The 17403-nt window shown below is 19.5% G+C and overlaps 3 protein-coding genes across 3 annotated transcripts; 2 read left to right on the forward strand and 1 right to left on the reverse strand.

The window, feature by feature from the left end:
- Window positions 1–432: 432 nt before the first annotated feature.
- Window positions 433–7972, forward strand: PRELSG_0919400 (conserved Plasmodium protein, unknown function; the record flags this gene model as incomplete). Its single annotated transcript, XM_028676629.1, has 22 exons — window positions 433–1356; window positions 1537–2222; window positions 2384–2578; window positions 2653–2985; window positions 3061–3259; window positions 3347–3892; window positions 3967–4051; window positions 4129–4278; window positions 4384–4390; window positions 4493–4612; window positions 4716–4968; window positions 5094–5351; window positions 5550–5798; window positions 5867–6099; window positions 6186–6304; window positions 6386–6562; window positions 6637–6794; window positions 6894–6954; window positions 7054–7281; window positions 7378–7476; window positions 7579–7731; window positions 7824–7972. 22 exons carry the CDS (start codon window positions 433–435, stop codon window positions 7970–7972), a joined length of 5382 nt encoding a protein of 1793 aa, XP_028533099.1.
- Window positions 7973–8046: 74 nt separating this feature from the next.
- On the reverse strand, window positions 8047–8859 carry PRELSG_0919500 (conserved Plasmodium protein, unknown function; the record flags this gene model as incomplete). Its single annotated transcript, XM_028676630.1, has 1 exon — window positions 8047–8859. One exon carries the CDS (start codon window positions 8857–8859, stop codon window positions 8047–8049), a length of 813 nt encoding a protein of 270 aa, XP_028533100.1.
- Window positions 8860–11062: 2203 nt separating this feature from the next.
- Window positions 11063–16585, forward strand: CDPK6 (calcium-dependent protein kinase 6, putative; the record flags this gene model as incomplete). The annotated part of the gene is made up of 6 exons (XM_028676631.1): window positions 11063–14321; window positions 14462–15405; window positions 15626–15947; window positions 16052–16128; window positions 16305–16445; window positions 16541–16585. 6 exons carry the CDS (start codon window positions 11063–11065, stop codon window positions 16583–16585), a joined length of 4788 nt encoding a protein of 1595 aa, XP_028533101.1.
- Between the last annotated feature and the right edge of the window lie 818 nt (window positions 16586–17403).

A 17403-nucleotide genomic window follows, 5' to 3' on the forward strand; every position in this document is an offset into this window, starting at 1 on the left:
TTGAAATTATAATTTTTTTATAATGCGCGTTTTTTTCATACAAAAAAACTTAGTGTAAATTTTAATAAAGGATACCTAAGAAATCTAAACATAACATTTTAAGTATAATAAAATAAAAAATAATAAAACATATAGAAATAATAGAATAGTTAATTTAACATAATAATTTTTCTTTATCATTTTTTCTATTATCTTTAACATTTTTATTTTAAAATATTCTTATAAGAAAAAGATAATATTATTTTTTAAATTTATAAGCAAAATTTCCCTCTGTTTAATAAAATATTTATTAAACTATAAAAAATAAAGGTATCTTTTCTAATTTTTTTTTAATAAAAGTTTTATATACTTTATTATTATGAGACTTTTCATTTTAAATAATATATTTATGTTAATTATTAATTTACTGAAAAATAAATTTATACAGAAAAAATGGAAAGTGCTAGAGTATATGGTCTTGAATTCAAACCAATAATTGAATTTAATAATTATGAAGGAGGTGTAAAGCTAACAAAAAAGCTAAATATAAAAAATACGACTAAAAATATAATAAGGTTTAGATTTTTATTTCAAAGTAGCTCTTATTTTACTTTTCCACTTCAAGAATTAGAAAATATTAGCCCTGGTTTAAACAAAAGTTATTCTATAAGTTTTTTAAATCCGTTAAATGATTTTCAGACAATTTGTGAAGAATTAAATATAGTAATAGATGACAGTGAAAAAGATAAAATAATATCTATAAAACTGAAAGCTACACCTTTAAAATGTGATATAGTTTTCCCATCTATATTAAACTTTAAAGACATGGTAATCAATCAGAAAAACAAAGAAGAATTAGTTATAGCAAATCAAGGTTCATTAAATGCAATTATCAAATTATCACATAAAAATTTATCAAAGGAAAGAAAGATAAAAATTAAGTTAGATTCATCTCAATTTTTTTTGAAAAAAAAAGAAAAAAAATTAGTTGAATTAACAATATATTCAGAAATTCCTCAAAAATACAAAGAGTTCATATCATGCTCCATCATTGAAATACCTAAGCATCTGGAAAAAAAAATTTATTTTAAGAAAGATGATAAAATGAATAAAACTATAAATCCATATGAAAACGAAGAAAAAAGTATAAATGATATAATACAATTATTAAATGAAGAAAATATTAAAGTACGTTTGATCAAAAAAAAAATTGAAATAAATTGGATTTCAGTTTTACCACATGTTAATATTTTATTGGAAAAAGACAAAGAAATATTTGATAAAAATATCATAAATTTTGGTCAAATAACATTAGGACAAAAACTTACTAAAACTATATATTTGCAAAATCTAACTAATGCACCAATTAAAATAACAGTAATGACTTTTTTTTGTTGTATACATATAATATAAATATATATGAGCTTTTTTTCTTATATTTTTTCCATTTGTAACTCTTTTAGTTTTGGAAATTTTCATTTTTTCTTCATATTTACCTATTTTGTTGTTTTTTTTATTTTCTTTTACTTTTTTTTTTTTTTTTTTTCTTATTAAAAGGCTAAAAAAAAAAAAGAAAGTAACGTTTTTACTTTTTTAAATGAAAAATTTATATTGAAAGAAAAGTCAAAAGAAGAAATCATTTTAAGCATTGATGGAAACAATCCTGTTGACAATTATACAGAAATAATTCAATTTACAGCATGTAGTGATTATTCCATTGAATTATATTTAGTATGTGAAATTAAAAATGCAAAATTATTCTTCTCAAAGACAATTTATATATTTGAAAACATGAAATTAAAAGATAACATTAATGAAAAAATAACCATAAGAAACGACGAAAATACAGATCTTGATGTTGAAGTTATAAACACTGGAAATTTTATAAATATAAAAAATAAAAAATTTACTATTAAGAAAAATAGTTTTTATTCTTTAAATTTAATGTGTGAATGTATTTATCCTATAAATGTTTATAAAAGGCTATATTTTTTGATTCATTTAAATAAACAAATTTATTATGTAGATATTATTTGTAACTTCTCTATAAATTATGAAATGTGCCCTATTTCTATGCATCACATATATAGATATAAACATTTAATGAACGATAAACAAGTATTATACAACTCCTATTACGAAAGAAATAATTATATTGATATATGGGATTTTCCAGTTGAATTTAATTCTTATAATGATACTTCATGTGAAACACTAGATGATATAATAGATATAAATGAGAAGTAAATTTAATTATTTTAAAAAAATTATTACGAATATCTTATGCCTTTAACTTTAAAATAATATACAAGAGCAATTTTCTTATTTAAAATAGACTCATAAATTAAAATAAAAAACATATATATTTTTATACAAAAATATATTTTTTTTTTTTTTTTGTAAGAGATGTATTTATTGTCCCCAAAGAATTAGAAGTCTTGGAATTTGAAGAAAAATATTTAATGATCATAAACAAAACATCAATAGAATATACATGTGTATGGTCAAGTATGTTAGATAAAAAAAGAAAGGATTATAGTATTTTTGAAGTAACACCTATAGAAGCACAACTTTTACCTTTCAGCTGTCAAAAATTTAAGTAACCCCCTAAATTTATTTGAACGCTTTTTTTTTTTTTTCTTTAATAGATATTTGAATTTTTTTTTTTTTAAGAGTTAAAAATATAAAAATGCTTAAGGGAAAATTTGTTCGAGAAGTTTATGAATGTATTGTATTCCCTTCTAATAACAAAGATTATAGAAAATGCAACAGTAGAACATTATTACCACCTTTATTTTTATATATTACTTTTTTTCAATTTAAGATAAAATATTTATGTGAACCAGAGAAAATAAATAATAATTTACTATTCTTTCCGACAAAAATTTGCTTTTTAAATATGATTGAAGAAGAAAAGAATTATGTTATTGCTAAGTTTGAAAACAATACAGACTCTACTCAAATAATTGATTTTACACAATTTAAAAACGATATTGAGGGAATAAAGTAAAAATATAACAAAAAAAGAATTATTTTTCTTTATTTCTTTAAAATTTTTTTATGTTTTGTTATTTATTATAGAATATATCCATTGATAGGTTATGTACCCAAAAAAAGTTTTTTAAATGTTGTTATTTTTTATTTTCCAAAAAAAAAAGAATTAGCTCTATCAGAGAAAAAAATTTATTATTTAGTAAATGGAATTGAAAAAAATTATATATCTGTTTTTGTTTCCCATGAGATAAATAATGTCATGTTAAACAAAGGAAACTTAAATATAGTAAAAATATATTTTTTTTATATGAATACTAACTAAAACATTTCATTTATAATTTTTTTTTATTATTATTTTTTTATTTTTATAAAGAATTTACCTCATGTAAGCACTGAGACAAAAAGTATAAAAAAAGTGCCAATTGAAAATTTTACTGAAAGGAATACCTTATGTTTGTTGGTTAAGGAAGATTCATATGAAATTGTAGATGTTAATATAGAAGGAAAGAACAAATGTATTGAACAAAAAAAGGTTAATAATGAAGAACAATCATATATGGATGAATTTCATAACGAAGAAACATGGGAAAATAAAGAAATTACATTACTTAATGAAGACAAAAAAAATAATTTTTATTATTTTTCTTTATTACCTTTCGAAAAAAAAAATTTATACTTTTCTGCTTATTGTAATTTTAGTTTCATTGAATCAATACCTTTATTTTTCACTTATTTTACATATATAAATGATACAGATATGAAAAATAAACTTGCGAATTTTAAAAATGATATAATAAATCATTTCAAAAATTGTAAAAAAATTCATATTAAAGTTAACATAGCCAAGTGCTCTTTAATACTGAAACCCAATATAATTGAAAGTAAACCAATCATATGTGGGCAAAAATTTAATACAAAGGTAATGAATAAGTAAAAAAAAAAAAAAATTTTTATAAGATTTTTTAAATATGCTAATTTTTATTTTATTTATAGGTAAGGATAGACAATGAGCATCCGGTTAAAATAAATTTCAAGATTAAGACGAACATTTTTCAAATTGACAACAAAAATTTTTTGGGTATGGCAACAAACTTTTCATATATTATCTTTATTTTTTTTTTTCAAATTTTTTAACTCTTCTATTTTTATCTTAAGATCAAGAAGAAATTAAAGAAGCGGAAAAAAATATAATAATTGAGAAAAATGAAGATTCAATAAATGCATATTCCACCAAATATTTATATGTTAGCTTTGGTTCTAACAAAAAAGGACGCTTTGTTTATAGATTTTTTGTCACAGTAGGAGGTAAAAAATAAAACTTCGTAAGAATATAAAAAATTCAAAGTTAGATATAAAGTATTTTTTACAAATCGAAAAAAAAACAAAATTAAAAAAAAATTTTTTTTTCAGAAAATAAGTATGAAGATAAAAAATTATATATATATATATATATATATGACAAAGAATAAAAATAAAAAAAATAAATATAAAATTGTATATAATAAATTGACACTTTCAGAAACTACATTGATATAATACTAAACGTGGTTATGCCATATTTTGAAATTATTGATATAAATGATTTTAAGACTCCCACATCAATATATTGGAACATGACTTCTATTGATCAAATCAATATGTATTCTTATTATTAATTTTTCTATAATATTTAGTCACTATTATTTATATAGTTTACTAATAATTTGTGCTCTTGTTTTAATACATGATTAAAATAACTGTAGGTATTTAAAAGAAAATATATCAAAAATAGACAGAAAATACAGAGAAAGCCAAGGAATAGAGAATATGAAAAATTTATTCAGCCAATTTAATTATATAGAATTTAATATTGGAAATAATACATTAAATGAAATAACAACTGTGAATTTAATTTTATACAATCCACTTGATATATCGCTTGATGTTCATATAAATACTATAAAATCTTATATTATTCCTATTTTGCCTCCGTATTCCAAAAATAAAGAAGAACAAGTAAATTTAATGAATTATATATGTGTATATATCTGTTTTTTATATATATGATAAAATAATTTTTTTTACAAAATTTAAATAAAATGAACAGTTTTTATTTCATGAATTCTTTTTTTTATTTATAGTTAGCTCATATTTTATACGTAGATAACACTTTTAGTAATTATATGAGATGCTTAGATAACTGTGAAATTAATCCTATGAAATTCAAAATAAAAGGAAAAAGCACAAAGACCATAACTATAGTATATAAGCATAAGTACATTGGTTTTTATAACATGCCATTAATTATTGATGTGAAAAATGGAAAAATAGTTCCTCTCAATTTATCTTCTTTTACTTTTCACCCTAAAATTCCTCCTATTTATTTAATGAATATTAAAGTATAAATAATATATAAATATAAATATATATATATATATATATATATATATATATATATATATATATATATATATATATATATATATATATATATAATTGAAAAATGTTGTAAATTATTTGATTATTTTAAGGTATTATTATAAATATTTATACACTTTTTTCTATTTATTACTTGTGTGAATTTTGCTTTTCTTAAGGATTTGAATCAAAAAGTTTTGGGATTAAAAAATGAATGTGTCATAAATGTAGACATGCTAAATGATAGTGAATTAGATATATATTATGATATAGATAAAAACAACAATTTTATAGTGTTAAATCCTAGTGGTGTCATTAAAAAAAGGAAATATGTTTCTATATTCTTAATCGTTTCAAATTTGACTAGATATACAATTAATGAAACCTTGATACTGAATGCACATTTTAAATATTTGCAAAAAAATATAGTAATACTAATAAAATTACGTACATACATACATGTATATATATATACAATTGTAAAATTATTTTATAGGAATTAAATAAAATAAAAATGGAGCTAAAATTAAGTAGTATATTAAATGATGTATATCAAGATGAGCACAAAAAATTTAATGTGTTTACTAATAAATACATTTATAATATTCATGATCAATATATCAAGACATTCTGTTCAAATTTTCTTCCTTCATATTCTTATATACATGTTAAAAATAAATTATTTTACATTTCACCCAGTTCTATTAGTATTTTATATGCTCCAACAAAGTTAAAAAAAAAAGAAATATATGCATCATGGTATATATCTAACATAATCATAGATATAATTTTTTTTTTCTTTTTATATTTATTAGTTCTATAATTGAAAGAATTATTATTATTAAAAATTATTCATCTTTATATGATTTAAAATTCAAAATTTCTAATAAAAACACACTACCAGGAAATATTTTAAAGATTTCTCCAAACAAAGGTTAATAATGATAATAATAATAATAATAATCCTTTCTATGAATTATAAGTTAATTATTTCTCTTCTATTTATATACAATAGGAATTGTGAAAATAAAAGAACAACAAATTTTGAGATTTACATTTATTTTAAATGATATATTACTAGATATAGAAGGAAATATTCAAATAGAATTAAGATTTATAGATGAGGATTTTTCAAAAGATGAAAATGAAGAAATGAATCGTAAAATTGACAATTTCGCTGAAACTAAAATTGGTAAATAAAAAACTTTTCTTTATTTATTAAAAATTATTTTTTTTTCTAATTTTTATTTTCTATTGAATAATTAGAAGAAATATATGAAGACACGAGAGAAGAAAAAATAGAAAGTTTAGAAAATAAACTTTTGTTAGTATCAAAAATAAAAAGAAAAAAAATATTGGATGATATAACTTTTTCATATGCCCAAAAAATATTTGATAATATTCAAAAGTTCAAATATACATACGTAATAATTATGAAAGAAATTAAAAAAATTTATTAATAAAAAATATATTACTTTCAATATTTTAAAAAAACAAATATATATATATAAATAATAAAATAGGATAATATTAATAGCAACATGCTTCAAAAAGCAATAAGACGTTTGTATGGAGCTAAAAATGGTATAAAAAAAATAAAAGGCTAAATCTAAAATTAAAGTTTATACAACAATTTTTAGAGAATAATAATATAAAAAAGAAAAAAAATTAATTTATTAATAGATGACATGGATAAAAAAGAAAATTTAAAAGAGCCAGAAAAAACGGGAATTAAAAACCTTTCTAAATTTTATTTTTATATTTATGTGAAGTTGTTTACATGTAATTTTGATGATGTAAAAATAAAAACGAAAAATTTTGAGGATTTGGTTAAAACTAATATTTACCCACGTTTTTTGTATTTTAATAAATATATTAAATTACCGATTCCATTTGAAGGAAAATCAAAAAGTATAAAATATATATATATATATATATATATATATATATATATATGATTGCCACTTTTTAAAATTTGTTTTCTCTGTCTTTAAAATAAATTTTAAGGCTTGTTTAAAAGACAATATTTTAATTTCGATAAATTGGAAAAATTAGAAATTGAGGAAGATGGAATTCATCACAAACAAAAAATTATTTATGAAAAAAGTTAGCATATATTATATTCCTGCATATTTTTCATTTTCTTCGCAAATTTCAGCATTATGTTTTCTTAAATCAAAATTTTATGATTTTGTTAAATCTTTTTAGAGGATATTTACTGCTCTATGTTCGCAGAAATGTTTAAAAGCATAATTAAGAAGCACATAAAAAAATATATTATATGTCTTTTTGAGATAAACGCATGTTCAATTCAAACAATTGAAAGCATTTTAAACGAAGACTTAATTGATATAATGACCCGTTTGTTTTAAAAAAAAATATATTAATACATACAATGAATATATGTAAGATGAATTTTATTCTAATTATATTATTTTTTTTTCTTTTTCAAGGAAATAAGAGGATCGATTCAAATTTTCAAATGGAATATGACTACACGTTTTTGAAGCCCGCAATTTTATCCCATTTTTTTTCAGATATTTTTTCAGACATTATTAATAACCTTATAAAAAAAAAGATTATATTTGCAAAAAAAGTTTAATTGGAATATTCCATAAACGTTTTTAAAAAAAAAAAAAAAAGAAAAGAAAATAACTCCCCTTTCATGATTATTTATTAAAAAAAATCTTCTTCTTGTTTATTAAAATCATTATTTTCTTCTAATTTATCAAAATAATCAATATCATTTTCATTTGTAGAATCTACACCTGTATTTATGTATTCATTTTTATTTTTATTATAAGCATCAATTGCTGATTTAATCCTTTTTGCTTCTTTATATTTTTCCACGTAAACTTTTAAGATAATATATAAAGAATATGATGCAATTAAAATTGTTGAAAAAAACAAAGGTGATGATCTAAATTCAGCTAAAGATATGGATAAAAAGTAATGTTTTCTTGTTTTTGGAATATTCATAAATAATAACTTTTCTCTAAAGATATTTTTAATAACAAGTTCAATTTTTTTATTTAACAAAAATTTGTATAATGAAAATGAAGCTAAACAAAAAGTTCCAGCAAGGAAATATTTTGTTAAGATAACTTTATTAACTATTATTTTATTAATTAATTTATTCCATAGATGTTTTTTATCTTTTTCATTCAAAGAAATATTTTTAAACTCTTTTATTGGTTTTTCAGAATTTTGTAAATATATAATATTTAGTTTATGTTTTTTCATAGTGTCCTTATTTTGAATTGTTCCATTTTTATTTATATTTAATGAATAATATTTCTTGCTATGAAATCCTATGAACCCATACTTAGTATTCTTATTATTTATTTTCTTGAAATGGTTATTATTTTTAAAATATAGGTGATTCTTTAATTTTGTTCTTTTAATACATTTAATATTGAAAAAAGTTAAAAAAAAAAATTGTATGAATATAAATATTTTACTTAGAAACATTTTATAAGATATTTTCATGAATATGCTATTATTATGAAGTATATTAATATATTCATTTTTTTTTTTTTTGAATAAAAGGGAAAGAAATTGTAACTTCTTTTTTTTTAAATACTTTTTAATTTAATTTTTAATTTATATAAATATATTTTTCTTATTGTTATTTATTGTATAGTTTAAATAAATATATCAAAAAATGCCCTATTATTTATGTGTACTGAAACATATACACACATTTATTTTTTATTCTCCAAATATTCATATAATTTTTTTTAATATTTAATTGTTTTCTTTGTAAGTCGATTTTTTTCTTCACATATTTTATATCATAATTGATGAGTTTTATATTTTCATAAATTTCTCGGTATTTTTTTAAATTACTTTTTTTTGTAAACACAAATGCATTTTAACAAGCATGTAGCTTCTTCATTTATGTTATTTATAGTTAACTTTTTTTTTTCTTTTCTTTTTGTATTTAATTCTCTAATAACTTATTTGTATCATTCATCTGAATAATATAATTACTTTACTAACTTTCAGTAAAAAATTAAAAAAAAAACCTGAATCATCTACAATTTAAAATCATGTAAATTAACATATAACTCGTCACACACATAATAAGGAATATGCACACAAAATATACTAATATTTATATGTATTGATTTATATTCTTATGATTATACAAGTAAAAATAATATTAAAAATTAAAAAAAAAAATAATTAGAGAACAATAAAAAAAAAAAAAAATTAATATAATTAAACAAATTATCCTACAATGCATGCATAAAAAAATAAAAAAAATATTAGTTGTTCAAGTAAATGTTAAAAATGAAAAAAGAAAAAAATTTATTCAGATCAGTATGGAAATGAGAATAAAAAAAAATAAAAGCAAAAAGTAAAATGGACGTCGTATTCCTAAATGTCACTCTACTTTTAATTAATTTTTTTTTTTTTATTTTATTGAAAATTTATAGTTTTTGATGGAATAAATACTTTTATTTTACTTATTTGAACATGAAAAAAAAATTACATTACATATGTATTTACTTTTGTTTCAAAAAAATCGAATTTTTTTTATAAAAATCTATATAAATATCACTTTAAAATGTGCCGCGTAAAATATAAGGGTTAATGTAGCTTTTTTTTTTTTTTCCTTTTAAATTTCATTCAATTATGAATTCTGTTAATAAAAAATCAGTTTCGCAAAATTCTTTTTTTTTTTTTTTTTTTTTATAGCAAATTCATATTACTATTAGTTGTAAAATTTTTTATTAATTTTAAATCCTTGTAATTAAATTTATGAAAACTTTTAATGCATACATCAATTTAACTTCCTTGATTCATAAATCTTCATTTGTTTTTATTAGATGGCACATAAATATTTTTTGTATTAGTAACATATTTAATATAAATTTTTTATTATTATTTTTAAATAATATTTGTTATTTCATAAAGTTTTTTTTGTTTTATTTTATCACTTTATTTTAAACATTTTAAAGTATTTGCAAACGCCAATGTGTTTGCTAGTAAAATAGTATTCATTATTTTATTTATTTATTTATTTATTAATTTTGTTTTAATATTTTGATAATTCATTTCTTTTATATTTTATTGAAATGGTTACGTTTTGTATAATTCACCTTCATTTCATGTTTCATATTTTTTCATATTTACACATAATTACGTTAAGTTAATAATACCTTCTTGAACTTAATAAAATTTTTTTATATATAATGTTAGGATACAAGACACTTTCAACAAAAAAAAAATCCTATACGATACAAAAATTGAAAATTATGTGTCTATAAATGATTATGCTTTTTCATTTTTTTTCTTATTCGTAGTTTATGAAAATGTAATGTTTTTTTTTTTTTTGTAAACTATTTTGAATTATATGATAAAATGAAAAAAAGAAATATATAAACGATCGCAATTTTACAAATACATGAAATCTTTAATTCTTACAGTGCATAATTCCCACCACCAATATAAATTATTTTTTCTTTAAGTTAAAGAAAATCTTTATTTTTATTTTATTAAAAATATATCTTTGATGATTTTTGCAACAAAACATTCTACATAATATTTTTTTTTTCCCCTTTTTTGATTATTTATTTTTTTAATAATTGTGTCAATTTTTCTAAACAAGAACATACATATTAGTTTTATGCTTTTTTGTTAAAATTTTTTTTCAAAATTTTGTTAATTTTTTATCTTATACATTATGGTGTTGGAAATTTTGAAAAATAATTTTGAAAGAAAAGGGGAAAATTATTACAATAAAAAAATTCATAATAATTCCAGTAAGTACAAAAAGAAAAAAAAAAAATTTTTTTTGTTAGAAGAAGACAGTGAAAAGGATAGTAGGAATGTAGAAAGTGGAATTAATGAAGAATCATATAACATATATGAATTATATGAAAATATGTCAAATAAAAACAAAAAAAATTTGGATTATTCTTTTCCGAAGCTTAACAAAAATGGATCTATAACTAAATGCAAAATTGGAGAGTTATATAAAAATTCAAAAGAAAATCTTCATTATGGTACAAACGAAAATGATATTTTCACTGATGATATATACGAAAACGATAATTTTGATGATGATAATTTTGTTGAGGATGAAAATATAGAATATAAAACGTACAATTCTTATGCAAATCCAGAATCTAAATTATTTAATAATTATTCAAGTATAAACATAAAAAAAATGATTGAGCGCGATAAGAGATGTAATAAACCCGAAAATATATTGTATAATAAATATAGTTACAGTAGTAATTATGATAAAAAAAATATAAGTAAGTGTGATTCAAACATAATAAGAATTTTAAAGAATAAGAAGAAAAGTATTGAATATAAAAAAAAAAATGATAATCATCAAAAAAAAAATATTTCGTACAACTATAATGGGAATGTTAGATATAATCAAGATAATTATAAAAATTATAATGATAATGATGAAGAAAATAGTAATTATGAATACGATGGTGATGGCGATGGAAATTATTATAATTATGAAAGTGAGGATAAAGATACTGATGATGAAGGTGCTGATAATGTTGATGTTGATGCTGATGATGATGACGATGATGATGATGATGATGATGATGATGATGATGATGATGATGATGATGATGATGATGATGATGATGATGATGATGATGATGATGGTGATGGTGATGGTGATGATGATGATGATAATGGTAATGATGATGTTGATGATGATGATGGTAATGATGATGATGCTGATGAAGATGCTGATGATGAATATGAAGACGAAGATGACAATGAAAATGGAGATAATGGAGAAGAAAAAAGAATAAATGAATTAAAATTTGTTAAAAAAATTAAAGAGAAAGATGAAAACGATGAATATGAAGAAGATGCATTTGAGGAAGACGATAATAGCATTGAAGAAGAGGAATATTTAGGAGATGAGGAAGAAGAAGGATATAAAAAAGAAAAGGATAAAAATAGAGATAATTATGATATTGAAGAGGAAAAAGAAGAATATGATGATATAATAAGAAAGAAAGGAGACGAAGAAAAAGGAAAAAAGAAGAAAAAAGTAAATGAATTCTTAGAAGGTTATAATAATAAAAATAATAATGAAAATAAAAAAAAATACAATAATATAAAAAATATTAACGAAAATAGACATAAATTAATAAATGAATCTAAGGAAGAATATCAAAGTTCAAAAAAAAGAGATGGATATTTTGAAAAACAATTTATACCTGATAAAAGAGAAGAAAATGAATCAATAGTTCCATATGACATTTTAAATGACGAAATAAATAATAAAAATTATGAATTTAAAGTTATGAACTATAAAAAAGAGTGTCAAGAAGACAATTATAAGAAAAAAAAAATAAAAAAAAATCAAGAGTTATTAAAATTATATATTGATGAAAATAATAGCGAAATCGATTTAACCGAAAATATTTTATCAAACTCAAAAAACATTGGCATAGAGAATAAAACAAAAAATGATGTTTTTAGCTCTGATAATTTTAAATTTAATTATAATAAAAAGATATATCAATCTATGAATAAAAGTGATAAAATGATTAAGGATAATAACAGTGATAATACTATTAATAAAAAGTTAAATTGTAAACAAAAAGAAATAATAAATAATATTGACTATGAGGGAAATTCGTTATATAAAAATACACATGAGGATAGTGGTGATATATTAAATAGAAAAAACGATGATTTAAAAGAATTAAGATTTAACGGAGAAACAATCCAAGAAATATATTCTGAAGATAAAAAAAAAAATAATATAAAAAACTTCTTAGATAAAATGAAAAATAAAAAAAATAGTGATGATGTTTCTAAAAAGGAAGATAAAAAAAATGAACTTTTACAAAGAAAAGATAAAAAAGATAAGTTAAAAATGAAATTTACTGATATTTTATATGCTGGGGCATTAGGACAATTTTTTCACCGCAGCAAAAATAATTTTGCAAATTCATTATCACCTCAAATTAAAGGGGAAAATACTTTTGAACCATCTAATAATTTAAATAATTTAGATAAGTTTAATTTGGATGATTATAAAATATCTAATATAAAGGATAAATATGAAGAAAATTTATCACATAAATCAAAGGATAAAGAAAAAATATATTATAATAAAAGAGGATTAGAAACAGAACTATATAACAATTTCAATGAAAAAACTAATGATGATAAAAATATATGTTGTAATTCAATTAAAGAAAAGTTAGATATCATAAAAGATGATAAAAAATATAATGAATTAACTAATAAAAAAGAGAAAACCAATTTCCTGAGATTTTCAAATGCTTTAAATGATAAAAATAACCCAAAAAAGAGTGATAAATATGATAAAAATAAAAATTTATATATAGATGATCCTTGTAGTTCAAAGCATAGTTATATTAATGACATAAACGAAAAAAAAAATGATGTTTTCAAAAATTCTAATAGCGTAAGAAATATTATTATAAATAGGAATTATTACAAAAATAAATATGATAAAAATTTAGGTGCGAAAAATGAAAAAATGAATGAAATTGAAAATAAAAGAACTTTATATGCACAATCATCCTATAAAAATGGTTCTGGAAGTGACAATAAGACGAAAAGTTTACAAAATATCAAAAAAAGGGAAGAAAAAAAGAAACAAAAATTTAGAAGTAAAGAAAAGAAAATAGAGGATAAAAAACAAAAGGAATTAGAAATAAAAATAGATGAAACGTTAAGTAGAAAGATGATTGAGAATAATGAATTAAAGAATCATGATGAAATTGATGAAGAATATATAGTAACACCCTTTTATATAAAAAGTAAAATAGATAAGGTTTTAAAGAATAGTGAAATTTTTGAGAGATCTGCTAGAGCAACATTTCAACAATTTGATATTAAAAATAAAAATTTTCTACATTTTAGTGAGATTGAATCATTGATACAAAAATTATGTTATAATTTGGAGCTTCCTCCTGTTGATAGTTAGAAAACAAAAAATAATGTTTATATATATTTTATTAATCTTTGTGTTATAGTTGTTTTATTTTATATATAATTATATGTGTATACGTATATATATATATTTACATATATTTTTTTTAATTTTTTTTTTTTTCTTAAGAAAATATATTATCTATAGTATACAAAGACTATGATAGTAGTAAGAACAATAGTATGAATTATACAGATTTTCGCCAAATGTATTGGGATTTGTTAAAGCAAATAAAAAAAAAATATTATCCTACTAAGAATTTTAAAATAAAAAGAAATTGTATTATAAGTAGAAAGAAATTAGGTGGATATGATTATTCTTCTATTTATAACTATTTAAGCTTCAAAAAAATACTTGGATGTGGTGCTTTTGGTGAAGTACATTTAGTTGAAGATAATATATGCAAACTATATAAAGTTGTTAAGATATTAAAAAAAAAGAGCATGAAAAATGTAAAAATAAATGAAGAAATTAATGTGTTAATATATTTAGATCATCCTAATATTATAAAAATTTTTGATGTGTATGAAAATGTTGATTGCACATATATTGTTATGGAGTTATGTGAAGGTGGTGAATTAATGAATAAAATTAAGAACTCCGAAAAATTTAATGAAAAATACATAAAAAATATAATGTTTCAGATTTTATGTGCTATAGCATATATGCACAGTCATAATATAGCTCATAAAGACTTAAAACCGGAAAATATTTTATTTAAAGCAAAGGATGATGACACTTTAAAAATTATTGATTTTGGTTTAGCAGAATTGATTAATAAGTCTGAAGGAGTTAGTAAAACAGCTGCAGGAACTGTTTTATATATGGCACCAGAAGTATTTAAAAAAAATTTTACAATAAAATGCGATATATGGTCAGCAGGTGTAATTATGTTTTTTTTATTCACAAAAAACTTACCATTTTGTGGAAATACTTATGAAGAAGTAAAACAAAGTATATTTAAAGATGAACCAGATTATAAAAGTTTAAAACCCCAATTATCTCAATCAGCTTTACATATATTAAAGCTTATGTTAGAAAAAGATTATAATAAAAGGCCTATGGCAGCAGTGGTAAAAATAAATATATAATATTTTATATTTTAAAAATTTTATTATATATTAGATAGTCTTTTAATATACAAATAACTGCTTTTTAAATAAAGGAATAAGTTATTAAAAATTTATATAATTAAAAAATATATATATATATATAATAATTTAAATATGTAAGTTATATAAATAAAATTAATGTAAATTATTATTTTATTTTAATTTTTTTATCCCTTCTTAGCTTTTGCACCATCCGTGGTTTCAGGGTTATCTTGATCCAATTGAAATTTCTCCTAGCACGCTGAATAATATAAAGTCATATATGAAACATTCAAATATAAGAAACATTATAATTAATATAATGGCACACGAATTAAGTATAATAAATAAGCATATCAAATATATCAATGAAATATTTTGTAAAATAGATACAAATCATAATGGATCACTTAGTCATAGAGAAATTTATACTGTTCTGTCAAGTGCAGGTATAAAAAAATGGGACATTAATAGAATTGTTCAAGCTTTAGATATTAATGATAGAGGGAATATAACTTACACAGGTATAATTATATATAATATATTTATATATGTTCTTTCAAAAGCTAATCATATTATTTAATAAGAATACATATATATAATGTTAAAATTTTTTTTAATTTTTTAGAATTTATTGCTGGATGCTATAGATGGAAAAATATAGAACCAACGTTTTTAAAGGCAGCTTTTAATAAGATAGATAAGGTTGTAAATATATATATATGAATATAGATGTAAACATATCATTATGCAAACATAAAAATATGTAAAACTTTTTACTTTTCTATTTCTAATTAAGAATATTACAGATTTAATTTATATTCTCGTAAAAAATATTTTAAAAAAATAAAATTTTTTTTTTGTCTTTTTTCATTCTACAGGATGAGGATGGTTACATCAGTAAAAGTGACATTGTTACATTGGTTCGAGATAAGGATATAGACAGTAATGATATTGATAATTTTTTATCATCTGTGTATAGCATAAAAAAGGATATACCTAAGGACAAGAAAATAAATAAGGTATATTTTTAGCAAAAAAAAAAAAAAGAAAAGAAAAAATAATCATAATTTTAATTCATTTTATCTTTGTGAATAATGTTTTTTTCTCTCAATAGGTAAGTTTTGAAGATTTTAAGGAATATATGTTAAGTACATTTTAGAGCCATATAGAAAAAAAATAATAATAGCAAAACAAAAATCTTAATTTTTTAGATAATTAAAAATGAAGATCCTTTTTTATATTATTTTTAATTTTATTTTATATATTGTTTTTAAACATTTTTTTTTTTTTTTATCAAAAAAACTGCATATAATAATGTATCATTTTTAAATTACATATTTTTTATTATTTAATATTTAATAAAGAGGTCTTTATATATGTTATTTAATATTTATAATTAGTTTGTCTTTGTATTTTGTTATCATTTTTTTCTTTTCTCCTTTTTTTTTGTTTAATTTTTCAAAATATTATTTAAATTTTTTCTCCTTTATACTGTTTTATTGTTGAAACACATAACATGCATAATATTTTAAAAGTAATCTCATATATTAATAATTTTTTATGAAATCATACTATGATTCTGGTTAAGCAGAAAAAAAAAATTAATATTCCTTTTTATTTTATACCTCTATTTTTTTAGTGAATAATATTATATTATATTATATTATATTATATTAAAATATTTATTAATTAAAAAAAATTATTTTTATGAATTAAAAATTATTAATAAAAAACTTTTTAATGATAATGCTTCGTGCTAAATAGTTATAAATAACAATCATGATAAGAATAAGAATAAAAATAGACATATTAGACACTAAATATTAGGTCCATATTTAAGATATAGTTTTTTTTTTTTTTTTTTTTTTGGCTTACTTATTTTTAGAATTCATTTTAGAAAAGTAAAAAGAAAAAAATAAAAAATATAAAGAAATAAAAAATAGATTTATAGATTTTCATGTAAATATAAGATGAATT

This window comes from Plasmodium relictum (assembly GCF_900005765.1).
Source record: "Plasmodium relictum strain SGS1 genome assembly, chromosome: 9".
NCBI lineage: Eukaryota > Apicomplexa > Aconoidasida > Haemosporida > Plasmodiidae > Plasmodium > Plasmodium relictum.